Source organism: Rattus norvegicus, chromosome 4, assembly GCF_036323735.1.
Source record: "Rattus norvegicus strain BN/NHsdMcwi chromosome 4, GRCr8, whole genome shotgun sequence".
NCBI classification, from domain to species: Eukaryota; Metazoa; Chordata; class Mammalia; order Rodentia; family Muridae; genus Rattus; species Rattus norvegicus.
In genome coordinates, this window is record NC_086022.1 from 163785135 (window position 1) to 163798674 (window position 13540).

Below are 13540 nucleotides of genomic sequence, written 5' to 3' on the forward strand. Positions count from 1 at the left end.
CTACTGGGACTGTGAGATGTATTTTTTGGGCTTGCTACAAATCCAAGGCCTTTCTACATAGACCCTGCTACTGCTGATGTTGAGCTGGTCACTCAGGAAGCCACATTGTCCATCTCCTCGGATGGGAACCCTAAAAAAAAAGAAAAAGAAAAAGATTTCTGCAGAGTCTGCCATTGCATTCACTCCTGCAATCATCTCTCTCTCATCCTCTCCACTTATTTATAATATGGAGCAGAAGCAAGTCCACTGGACATCCATACACTAGTTTTGAACCTAGGAATTTATACATCATCAAGGTTGACTTGATCAGGACACCTCTGTCACTCATCTATGTTGACCCCTGTAATGTGTGTAGAATGTTGGCTGTCATGTTCATGTGAATGTCAGCAGTGTGTGGCCTCACAAGGGTGATTTTGAGAGCTCTCTCAAGCTATTTTACAGATGCATAAAAGTGGAAGAAAATGCACCACTTAGTAAATTGCTGAAAGGTCTTATGGAGGTGGCTGGGTCTGTGTTTTACTATTCCAGTGAAATGGGTCTGTGCAAAATGACTGTGCTCACAGTCAATAGCTGTCCCCATTGATCATTTATGACAAGACCTTAGGGGAGATTCTCAATGCCCCTGGAGTCTCTGCTTCTGTGACCAGGTACAACCATGAAACACAACACTGATAATTCTCAGGTTTGCAGTTCTGAAGCGGCTTCCTGGTGTTTTAGAGCCCTTGATGGCCAACAGCAGGCCTGGGTACAGCATATAAGTGAAGTTATCATCGACTAAAGATTTTCAAGAGGTGATACAGGGTCTAACCTTGATGCCATGGTAGTGATAAATATTTGGAGTGAAATAATAATCTGTAAATACTTCAAGGTGATGGCTAATAAATGGGAGAGGATCCAATTGATATAAATTTGTCAGGAGGTGGAGTTTGCTAGGGATTGGCCATTGCATGAGGCACACAACCTATATCCAGGGCACACTTCCAGCCCAAGAGTTCATTCTTTTCTACCTTCCCAGTATGTGACACTGACTTTCATCCTTCATATCCATTACATGCACACACACACACACACACACACACACACACACACACACCACCTCACAACACATGAACACAGTAGAAGAAAAAAAATTGTGAAACATACAAGTTGTTATACTGAGTATTGTCTGTCCACTTCCAAGGGTGCTCTGATGACTCTCTGTGCAGACCGATCCAGTAACCCGAACTCCCTTTGTATCTCTTTAGGAAATTCTGCCATAAAACACAAAAAGCCGAGAATGCATGTGTCTCTGTTTCAGATGATCCTGGAATCTCTCCACAGCTTCCTCTAGAGATAACAGGAGGGAGGAACTGAGGGGCACAGATTAGGAGCTGTACTAGTTACCAGTGGTCAGTGGATCCACTTGACATCTGTAATTCTAAAGACCCTCATTTGAACTAAAGTACCCAATGTAACAACATGTTCCTGTGTGGCCAGGAGAGGTCTGGGTTGACCTTCCACTGCAGTTATTAACAGTTGTCTCCTGTATACAACATGGGTCAGCTTAGAGGAAAACGCCCATGACCATGCGGTATCTAGTAAAATGGCAGATCTGACCTTCCAGCTGACTGTGAGCGCTGTGTGAGAGAAAGTTTCCTGGATGTCTCAGGGCTCCAGTCAGGAGTCAAGCATCAGCAAATGGCACACACTCACACGTGTCCCGTGTCTCCATGTGCGTGGGATGGGATCCTTCCTCATGGTTCAGTGGTAACCTCTCTATCTCAAGGGAGAGCAATATGCAACAGAACAGACAAACCAATCCCTGCCCCCTTCTTACCAGCTCCTCCTCGGTGTCAAATCGTGCTAGCTCGGCCCCTTGTGCCGCGCAGAAGTCCTTGCTGAATGTCCAGTTACTTGTATATTCAGAAAAATAAAAACATTTATTACCATATTCAGTCCAGTTGCTCGGGCAAGCAGCAGAGGTATTATTGATTGAGGCAGCGGAGGTATTATTGATTGAGGCAGCGAAGGTATTATTGATTGAGGTTTGTTCCATCTGTTTTACTAAAATTTAGACAATACAAAGATTTATAACCTGCATGCTTTGTCTATTTTTGAAGTACCCTCCTGAACTCCATTGTGAGGTGTGAATTTGATTGTAACTTTCCTAAATGATCTCTAGGAATCCTCTCCTGAGCATGATGGGCATTTGTCTAAAGTCTCCCACCTCAGGCCTGTGTCCCATTCTCTCTCAGGTGCTCACTGACAGTAGGGCTCCCAGGAAGTGCATTTCTACAATAGCCTCACTCCTGAGCTTTGGATGACTGATTACTACAGTAGGGATGGCTACAGCAGCAGGCACTCTGGATGGACAACTATTGACAGCCAGCCTACTAATTGGGATAACAGTGAGAAGTTCTGCATGGGTAGTGTACACAGTGTGGATGCGTTGCACTAAAGGATCATTCACATACATAAGAGGACCGTGCAAAATTTTATTACAGTATGCTGAACAGTGTGGTACTAAAACCCTATAAATTTATTACTTCAGAAACTTTGCATTTAATATTTTCAAAATGCAATTGAGCCTCTTTACTAAACCTGTGGGTCATGGTGGGAGGCACTGTATCTTTTTGACCACATTACTCTTCTCTTCCTCAACTTTTGAGATTTCCTCTCGTGATTCTCTGCCTTGCACAGTTCCCCCAGGTGTACCATGTCCCCTGCATCTCTGATTAGATTCTGCTGGATGTCAGCTTCCCAGGGAGGCTGAGCCTGGCCTCCTGTGCACACCACAGCCTGTGCTGTTCCTTCACTGCATCTTCCTGCTGGAACCTAAGTCCCCAGAGAACAGGAACTTCCAGGTGCTTTCTCTGGAGCCCTTCCCACAATGCCTGGCTCACAGCGCTCAGTGAGTATAACTGACAATGTGGATGTGGACAGAGGGACGCAGGATTTGGAGAGTGAGTCACTCACCTGACAAAGTAACAGAAAGAGGAACAACTATAGCTATAGCAACGACTGTGATCACTCCTCCATAGCAGCAGTAACGCTTAACACGAGACTCAGGGAAGATGCTTCTGAGACCCTTTCCTTGGCGCACTTTACCTGTAACATAGGAATATTAGAATGAGAATTTCAATAATTTCTTAAGTACTATAAAATAAATTCACCACAAAACCTGCTTAACAGTTGCCTATAAATTCCTGGAAGGCTTCTACCAATCCTTTTAGAAGGCCCTGGTCTACAAAGGATATCACTGGTAGAAAGAAGCCTAGAGAGGATGGAAACAGAGTTTCTGCCAGGGACTCTTCTGCTGACTGAACACTGGGTGAATAGTGAAAGTTCAATAGTAGAGGGAGTGGAGATCCCAGTGAAATGCAAACAACTAAACTCCAGATGTAGATCCATGAAAAGCACCCTGGTTAGAAGGAATTATGGAAACATTAGAAATAAACATTGATGTTATTAGTCATATTAACAAAATCAGAAAAGAGGAGAAACTACAAATACCTCAACAAACGCAGCAAGATTATGTGAAAAATAGCAGTGCAAGGAACTTCCTCAACCCTACAAAAGTTATCCATTAAAAACAAGGGTAAATCCAACTTTGGTCAGCTTAGTTCTCAATGGTGCAATTTTGAATGTTTTCCCAGGGATTAGGAGCAAGAATCGGATGTCTGCTCATTACTCCAGGAAGACTTTTGCCACCAGGTCCTCATCAGGACAGAGAAATAGGGTCAGATGTCTGGAGAATGGCTCAGCTGTGAAGATCGCTGCACCTCTTCCACAGAAACCGGGTTCAAGTTCTACAAGTGACAAGGTAGCTAAAAAGACTGCACAGTTCCAGTTCAGGGGATCCATTGCCTCTTCTGGCTTCTATAGGCCCCTGGCATTCATGAGATGCACAAACATGCAAGCAAACAGCCATGTACATGAAAGGAGTTTCTTAAAGAATGAAAAAAGCTTTACACTTCTCAGAAACAGGTGAAACTCTTTTTCCTCACACATGACATGGTTCCATCTATATAAGAATTCTAATCAATCTGCCAAAGACTATTGGATGTAAAAAATGAGTTTATAAAGCTGTAGGATGGGGCAGCACTGGAAAAATCAGTTATTTTTTCCTGTCAAGTGGAAATTATTATCTTTGACAGCACTTTTTATAGTAATGACAAAAAACCCATAGAATTACAAATATAAAAATGGGATGATCATAATCAGCATAGAAAGACTACATTTACATTCATGAAGAAATATAGATAGGAAATTTGGCTCAGTGGTTAAGAGTTAGCTTGTTAACTTGTGGTTAACTTGTTATTGCAGAGGACCTGGGATCAAATCTAGCACACATACAACAACTCTCACACCTCTGTAATTTCACATTCTGGAAATCTGACACCTTTTCATGACCTTGGTGGGTACTAGGTATACACACGATTCATAGATACCTATGCAGGCTAAACACTCATTCATTTTACATTATGAAAATAAAAGAGAAAGAAATCAAGGCAACTCTAAATGCATAAAAAACTGGGAACACTCCATATTCTTCATATGTCAACAATTCCTGAACAAGTTTATATTTGAAACACATTCCTGGGGAGTGGTTGCTTTCAGAAAAAAATGTAGTATCACGAAGTTATACGAAAAGTACTGTGAAAATTAAAAAGACAATAGAATAATGAAACATGATTGTGAAAAGGAGAAGGTCAAAATCAGAAAGATCTCAGTGCCTAATCAGCCCGGTGCTATCAACAGAGTAGGCACTGAAACAACACAGCAGAAAACAGGACTCCAGGATGACGTCAGACACGTGTTGTCAACAGACACTTAACAGATGAATGATCTTAAAATCAGGGAAAGGGTGACATCGCTCCAGTATGTGCCCCTGAAACAACCTACTGACTGACTGCTAAAAAAGGGAAGATTCAAGACCACTACAGTCCTTCTGTGGACTTATGACCCAAGTACACGGCTTAATATTGTAAAGTCATTTGACTTTTTAAAAAAAGTAAGGGAGAATGTTTGTGAACTTGGCTTGGGCAAAAATCATCTTAGATAAAAGAGCAAAATCACTGTGCTAGCAAGATGGTTAAACATTGATGGTGATGTAGATGTTGAAATAGATCTAACACTTTTCTGAGGCAAAATTGTGCAGCTTCTACAAAGCTGTTTGTCAGTGTAAAATATGGTACACTCCCATCCTGCACACGTGTCCCCACGCTGGAAAGGACAGCCTGCATTTAAATTTCAAGAAATCTCTATGTGACTGTTTGCAGCAGCTTAAGGGTCCCTGTATGAATGACACATTTGTGACCATTGAAATATGCTCAAGCTGATGACAAGGTAAACCTCTCAACACAAGAAACTACTCCAACCACATGCCTGTGTGTGCCCTTTCTCATGCCACTTTAACAAGACAAATGTCCCATAGGCCCCTAACCCAAAATGTCTGTATACTAAGCCAGCCAGCAAGCTTATGCAAACCTGAGGTCAGAGAGCTACAGGATGTGGCCCCTTTGCAGTTTCCTTTGAGAAGAGACCACCAACTGCCACTACTCGCTTCCTCCTCTCACTTCTCTAGAAGTTTCCTTCCAGCTTTCATAACCTCTCTGTATAACACTTGCTGGTGAGATTCTTGAGAAATTCTGAATTCAGAGCACAGTTCTGTGTCAGCTGTGCTGTGGATACGGTCTCTCAGCATCTCCCCGCAGTGCTCGTTCCTGACAGGCTACTGCTAGGCACTGCACTGTGAGTGATGAGCAGAGGAGGTTGCTCTGACAAGATGGAGGAACTGAGGCAGGATTCTCTGCTCCATGGATCCACTGTATGGCATCTGGAAAGGTGAGTACTTAAGGCTGCAGCAGAGGAGCAGTGAGTGAGTCTCCAACAGACAATGGGGAGAGCAGGGTAGGGGAGGGAGTCTGCATATACTTTTAATGTTATTGTTTTAGTCTTATTTATTTTATGTGTAAGAATGCTTTTTCGACCTGCATGTATATATGTATGTATGTATGTATGTATGTATGTATGTATGTATGTATGTCTGTTAGTGTGTGTGTATGTATATATGTATCTATGTATGCGGATATGAGTGTGTATGAGTCAGTGTGTGTGTGTGTATCTATATATGTATGTGTGTGTGTGTATGTGTACTCCATGCATGACTAGTGTTAGTGGAGCTGAGAAAAGTATGTTGGATCCCTGGAATTGGAGTTAGGGGTGGGTGTGTGAGCTACCATATGGGTGCTGGGAATGAAAGCACAGTCCTCTGCAGGAGCAATAAATGCTCTCAATGGTTGAGCCAACTCTCCAGACTCTATGTATTTTGCTGATGAATGCATGATTATATGTTTTCAAAATTCATGGCAATGCATACCAAGTATATTAATTTTACTAGGTGCAGATTATAGTTTTAAGAAAGTTTCCACTGATTTTAGTTATTGTATTTTGCTCATTTTCACATGCCTAAAACACCAAGAAGCTTCTATTACATTAACAACCAAGAAAACCAACTTCGGACGAGAAGGTTTTAAGCACTGAACTGTGTGTGGCCTTTGGAATTTGGATCCACACAGAACTCTCACAATTCATTCTTAATAGTTATAAAACATATTTAAAGACAGCATAAGAACTTCTCATGTGCTCACTTCCTGACCAGCATTTCTCAGCCATGTGTTGCTGTGAGCAATGGAGTTTCCCCTGTGAGTGTTCCTCTGATCTCCTCGCGCACCTTATAGGAAGTACATCTTGGAGATTTCTAAATCCCTTCATATTATTAAAGAGTGGTTTCATTGTGATTTCTAGTTCTGCATCATGCATCATACAATCTATACATAAAACTTGCCTGTCATAGCCTGGGCAGGAATTCTTCAGTCTTGTCCCCTTTGACTAGTAAACTTGCCCTGGAGCTGTTGTGAATTAAATATACGTTTCTACTTTTAATTCAGCTTGAGTTGGCTTATGTCATCAGCAGAGAAACCCATTAGTATGTCCCTTGTGCTGACTATTGTAAACAGTGTTTAAACACACAAGCAACTAAACATATCTCTTACCAGGGGCTTGAGGAGTAGAGAGGGAGTACATATTATTTTCTATAATGCGGTATCAGATATGGTGTTCAAAGGCACAGTAGGATGCATCCTGCTTACGATAATGTACACTATGTCTAAAGGCAGCCCAAAAGATTTTGAAAATAGTCATCACAATGAATAAAGACCATGATCGTTAATTTTTTAAAAAGATTTATATATTTACTATATATAAGTATACTGTAGCTGTCTTCAGAGACACCAGAAGAGCACATCGGATCTCTTTACAGGTGGTTGTGAGCCACTATGTGGTTGCTGGGAATTGAACTCAGGACCTCTGGAAGAGCATTCGGGGCTCTTAACCACTGAGCCATCTCTCCAGCCCATGATTGTAATTTTAGTGTGTCAATCAGAACACCACTTCCTACTCTGGCTTTGAACTGTTGGACTTCCTCACCAGCAGAGGCCGCCACTGGCAGGAGATGAAAAAGCCGCCATTTTAGAGTTTCACCGTTTTGTAGTTTATTGCTTAGTCACGGGCTCTCTTAGGGCCTCTGGTGGCCATCTACACCCTAAGCCCTCAGAAGCACCTGGCTTATCTGAGAAACAATAGTTATTTATTACTCATGAGCTTTCTCTTTGGGTATTAGTCAGAGGAAGTGAAATGTTAGAAAGGTTGTGCTGCTTTGAGAAAGCCTGGTTGGCAGACAGCAAATATAGTGACTTTCACTGAATTCAGTTGCTTTATGGACCTTGGCCACTGCTGTGAGGACCAGGTTGTCATTTTAGCCCATAGAAAAGTCTGAGGAGCAAAGGAAATCTTTACTTTTGTCAGTTTTCCCACCACAACAGGAGCTCTGACTTACTGTGAGGAATTCTTGACTCGGTGTAACCTGACAATGACTCAGAGGCAGAGGCAGCAGACGGACCACAGCTGCTACTCTGCCTCAAGGAGGTCTGTCCTTCATTCTGTGTAAGGGTCCCGGAGAGGAGTGGGGGAGCATCCTGTAGGTGTGCACTGGACGACATTGAGTATGGCCTAGGATTCAAGGGAGACATGGTTAGATCTCCCTCCTCTTCAGCTTGTCCCCTACCTCCCAGAACAGTGTTTCCAACCATCACAGCAGGTAGGCTGTCCAGTCTGGAGGAGCTTGGCCTGAGATCCTCAGGCTGACACTAGGCCCTGGATCTAGCAACAGTTGTGAACTCTGTGCTTCAAGAAATTTGCTACTTTATTCCTAAACAAAAATATTAAGTTGGGGGTGGAATCATGGCTCAGAAGTGGAGGACACTTCCTGCCCTTATAGAGAGAGAACTTGGTTCACTCCCAGCATATGCATGGTGGCTCACAATTGTCTAAGTCTGATTCCAGGGGATTCAACACTTTCTTCTCACCTCTGTGGAAACCAGGCATGCCGTAGTGCACACAGACATACAGGAAAAGCACCCATATACATTAAAAAAATACATGTTTCCTTAAATTAAAGGGGAAGAGAGTTAAAGAATAAAATATATATTTTTCAAAATGGAGAGAATGCAGTTTTAAGTAGAAATCTTCAATGTTCTTTTTCATTATTTATTATGAACTAAATCTGTAGATAGCTTTGCAGGTGTGATAAATCTCAGCCCCCCCCCCCCCACTGAAAAAAACTGTGTATCATACAATATCCAACACTAGGACCAAGATTGTTCACTGTGGCCACAAGAGTGATTTCAGTCCACAAAGAGTATACCACACACCAGTGTCCTAAACAGAGGGAGAATTTCTGACACTTGAAAGTGTGGGGAAGGGGGGAATACACCCCCTGCTGTGCGAGTCTGAAAAGGAAGGTGGGGTTTGGACAAGGGGCACTTTAGGTGTGTGCTGGGTGCCTGGATGTACCTGAGCCTGTTCATGTTCATCCAGTGAATCTTCCAGGAATCTGGAAACCTATTCAAAGGAGCCCTTTTCCTGTGCAGAATCAGGAAACTCAGATTCAAGTATGTGGCCAGTGCAGCCAGCCAGTGGAAAACTCGGTCATTCTTGAAAGGAAATTCTAGAAGGGAAAGCCTGAGGGAATCAGTAAGACTGCTGTACCCGGATAGGGGGCTTTGGGGGGCGGGTGATGATGATAACTTCAAACTTAACACTCTACAACACCTGCCTCTGCCCCATGGCTGCTGCACTTTAATTACTCTGAGTGATCACTGTAAATCCCAGCCTCACTGCTTGTTGGGTGCAAGTTTATAGCACTTTCTGAAAGTAGGCGGAGTGCAAATTCAACTGCCTGGGAAGAGGATACTGAGAAGTTTGCTGTTGGTTGCACTTCCCGCAAACACATTTAAGTAACAAAGTCCATACTAGTAAAATACATAAGAAAAATACATTCCGAACTGGAAGAGCTTGAAGGGGCTCGCGACCCCAAAAGTACAACAATGTCAAGCAACCAGAGCTTCCAGGGACTAAGCCACTACCTAAAGACTATACATGGACTGACCCTGGACTCTGACCCCATAGGTAGCAATGAATATCCTAGTAAGAGCACCAGTGGAAGGGGAAGCCCTGGGTCCTGCTAAGACTGAACCCCCAGTGAACTAGACTATGGGGGGAGGGCGGCAATGGGGGGAGGGTTGGGAGGGGAACACCCATAAGGAAGGGGAGGGGGGAGGGGGATTTTGCCCGGAAACCGGGAAAGGGAATAACACTTGAAATGTATATAAGAAATACTCAAGTTAATAAAAAAATAAAAAATAAAAAAAAAATTAAAAAAAAAATTAAAAAGTAATAATAATTGAAAAAAAAAAAGAAAAATACATTCCTACGCCCTGCAGAGCTCCCCAGTCCCACCCACTCAAGCCACCGCCCATCTTAAAGACCCCACTGTGGCAGGCAGAAGTGAGGTTCAGCTCCTTTCATGAAACTGGCTTCTCTCCGTTTAGTTTAATTTAGTGTACATTTCATTAAGTACATACCGTTTTCTCCTGTTTCTGAGCACTCTGTGGAGGGAGGCTCTGCCCCTTCTTCTTGCTGAAGCAATGAGCATCTGATGAATGAAAACATTTGGAAGAGCCGCAGAGCTTGTGGGTGGGGTTTTAACTCTGATCTGGAAGCTGCCAGTGATTGGGTGACTACCTAGGTCTGACCGAAGGCTCTAGAAATAGAAATGGAAGAAGGGTTAGGTGTCTGAAAAGCATGCTATCAAGCTCTCCGAGCAAAATAGGCAACGAAACTCTCTGAAGTCAGTGCTTCAGATGTCTGTTAAGAGGTTCCAGTTTTGAACCCCCAGTGAACGTGATTGTTGGGGGGAGGGCGGCAATGGGGGTAGGATGGGGAGGGGAACACCCATAAAGAAGGGGTGGGGTAGGGGTTAGGGGGATGTTTGCCCGTAAACCAGGAAAGGGAATAATACTCGAAATATAAATAAGAAATACTCAAGTTAATAAAAAAAATAAAAGAAAAGCATGCTATCCTGTAAAGGAAATAAAGAGAACTGAGAAATGTTTCTGATTTCTGCGGTGCAAAAATGCTTTTTCTTTTTTTAAACAAAGGCATTTTTATTGTGTGCGATGCCAAGGATCAAACTCAAAGCCTCATACATGAGAACTGGCCAGTCTATCATTCGTCTGTGACATTACACACTAGACAATTATATCTCTATTCACTTCAGAAAATCATTCAACCTTTCTCTATTGTGCCTGTCTCCTTTCTTTTAGCCTCACCCAAACTTTACTGTTGTCAACTGAAAGACCCCCCTCCCAGAAAGGGAATTGTACAAGCCCAAGGCCCTCAACTATAGAAATAAAAAGTAAGTTTTTAGATATGTGGGACAAGCTGACCCATCATTTAGACGAAACAGACCAGAAAAGAAAACAAAATACAAAAACCAGACTAAATTATGGGCATTGCTCCATGGGCCACCTGGCAGGAAAAAGAAAAAGTCCCTGACCCCCCAGAAGCCCTGACCACCATGTACTTTTTGCTAACTCACTGTTATGATTATAGCCAAAATAGGTAACATACACGTATGCCTCATTTACTCCACCAATCACATCCCTGTAACCATGCATCTGCTTCTGTAAGCCTGCTTCTGCTCCCCAATGCCCTATAAAAACCCGTCCCTGGTTCTGCTAGGCGCGCCAGTCTTCCAAATTGACTGGGACGCCCACAGATACCTGTGTATCCTGATCAATAAAAATCCTCTTGCAGATTGCAGCCGGTGGACTCGGACTGGTCATTGGGGCTTGAGGATCTCCCTCCTGAGGGAAGATTCTCTCTGAGAGTCTTACATCAACAATTTCTTTTTTATGTGATTAATTATTTTATATATTTATATTTCAAATCTTGTCCCCATTCCTGGTCTACCACAAACCGCTCATCTCAACCCCCTCACTTTTGCCTATAAGAGGGTTCTTCCCCAGACAACCTACCTACTCCTGCCTCACACTTCTAGCATCTCCCTTCTCTGAGGCATCAATCCTCCACAGGACAAAGTACCTCCCATTCCACTGATGCAGAATAAGGCCACCCTGGGCTGCATATGTAGATAGAGACATAGAACCAACCATGTATACTCTTTGCACTGTGGTTTTGTCCCTATGAGACGAGGGGGATTGGGATCTGGTTAGTTGATAATGTTGTTCTTTCAGTGGGGTAGCAAACTTCTTTGACTCCCTTAGACCTTCCTCTGACAATTCCATTGTGGTTTCTGACTCAGTCCAATATCTGCATCTGTCTTAGACAGATATTAGCAGAGACTCTCAGAGGACAGCCACACCAGGCTCGTGTCTAGAAAACTTCTTAGCATGAGCAATAGCATAGGGGTTTAGTATCTGCAGATTGAATGGATCCCAAAGTGGGGTGGTGTCTGGATGGCCTTTCCTTCAATTTCTGCTCTGTTTTGTGTCCCTGCATTTCCTTTAGACAATTCTCACTTAAAAATTTTGAGAGAGGTGTGTAGCCCCATGCCTCAACTAGGGGGCCATATCTACCAAATGGGGGTGCTCTCTTGAGGTTCTAACTTTGCACTACTGGGCATTTTGGCTAATGTCATCCCCATTGGGTCCTAGGAGCCTCTTGCATCCCTGGATCTGACACTTTCTAGTGGTTTCCCCTATGCCTTCCATTCCTCACCCCACCCCAAGTGGTACATATTTCTATTCATTCTCCTGATCCTCTGGACTTCTCTCCTGTCTCCTCCCATACCTAATGCTGCCATCCCTTTTTTCCTCCACTTCCCCTCTCCCACCCATTTCCTTTCTCCATCTGCCTCTCATGATTCTCTTTTTTCCCCTCCTAAGTGAGATGGAACCATCCACACTTTGGCCATCCTTCTTGTTGATCTTCACATGGTCTGTGAATTTTATCATGGGTATTCTGAGCTTTTGAGCTAATAACCACTTATCAGTGAGTTCAGACCATGTATATCCTTTTGGGTTTGGATTACCTCACTCAGGATGGTATTATCTAGGTCTATCCATTTTCCTGACAAATTCATGAAGTCCTCGTTTTTAATTGCTATGCAGTGTTGCCTTGTGCAAATGTAACACATTTTCTGTATCCATTCTTCTGTTAAGGGACATCTGGGTTGTTTCCAGCTTTTGATTTTTATTAAAAATGCTATTATGAACATAGTTGAGCAAGTGTCTTTGTGGCATAATGGAGGACCTTTTAGATGTATACCCAGGAGGGATGTAGCTGGTTCTTCAGGAATTCCACCAGCAGTAGAGGAGTGTTCCTCTATCTCGACATCCTCACCAGCATCTGCTCTCCCCTGAGTTTTTTATCTTAGATGTTCTGATTGGTTTAAAGTATAATCTCAGGGTTGATTTGATTTGCATTTCCCTAATGAGTAAGGATGTTTAACATTTTTTTAGTTGTTTGTTGGCCATTTGAGATTTCTCAGTTAGGAATTCTTTGTTTAGCTCTGTGCCCCATTTTTTTTCATTGGGTTTTTAAAAATTTTTTGTTTTTTTGCTGTCTAACTCCTTGAGTTCTTTGCATATTCTAGATATTATCCTTCTATCAGATGTAGGGTTGGTAAGGATATTTTTCCCATTGATAGGCTTTCATTTTGTCCTACTGTCAGTGGCCTTTGCCTTACAGAAGCTTTTTGCCAATTGCTTATCTTTGAGCCTCAGTCATTGCTTTTCAGTTCAGGAAATTTCCCCCTGTGCCAATGTGTTTAAAGCCATTAACCATGTTTTTTCTATTAGATTTAGTGTACCTCATTTTAGATGGAGGTCCTTGATCCACTTGTACTTAAGCTTTCTACAAGGAGATAAATGTGGATCAACTTGCATTCTTCTACATACAGACCCCCAGGTAGACCAGCACTATTTGTGGAAAATGCTTTCTTTTTCCCACTGTATGGTTTTGACTTCTTTGTTAAAGATCAGGTAACCTTAGGCCTGTGGGTTTATTTCTATGTCTTCAGTTCTGTTCCACTGATGTACTTCTCTGTCTCTATATCAGGGCCATGCAGGTTTTTTTCTTTTTTATCACTAATGCTCTGTTGTACAGCTTGAGATCAGGAAGGTAACTCCTGCAG

The 13540-nt window shown here is 42.7% G+C and overlaps 1 protein-coding gene across 2 annotated transcripts; it reads right to left on the reverse strand.

Moving 5' to 3' along the window:
• Clec2d2l1 (C-type lectin domain family 2 member D2 like 1) lies at positions 1–9356 on the reverse strand. 2 transcript variants are annotated; one of them, NM_001101019.2, is made up of 5 exons: positions 7880–8072; positions 2956–3087; positions 1817–2043; positions 1144–1250; positions 1–130 (listed from the first exon to the last, which is right to left on the reverse strand). In NM_001101019.2, exons 1-5 carry the CDS (start codon positions 8070–8072, stop codon positions 1–3), a joined length of 789 nt encoding a protein of 262 aa, NP_001094489.2. The 2 variants fall into 2 exon arrangements, with proteins under 2 accessions (NP_001094489.2, XP_038964310.1); XM_039108382.2 differs by having other exon boundaries at positions 101–130; positions 1927–2043; positions 7880–9356.
• Between the last annotated feature and the right edge of the window lie 4184 nt (positions 9357–13540).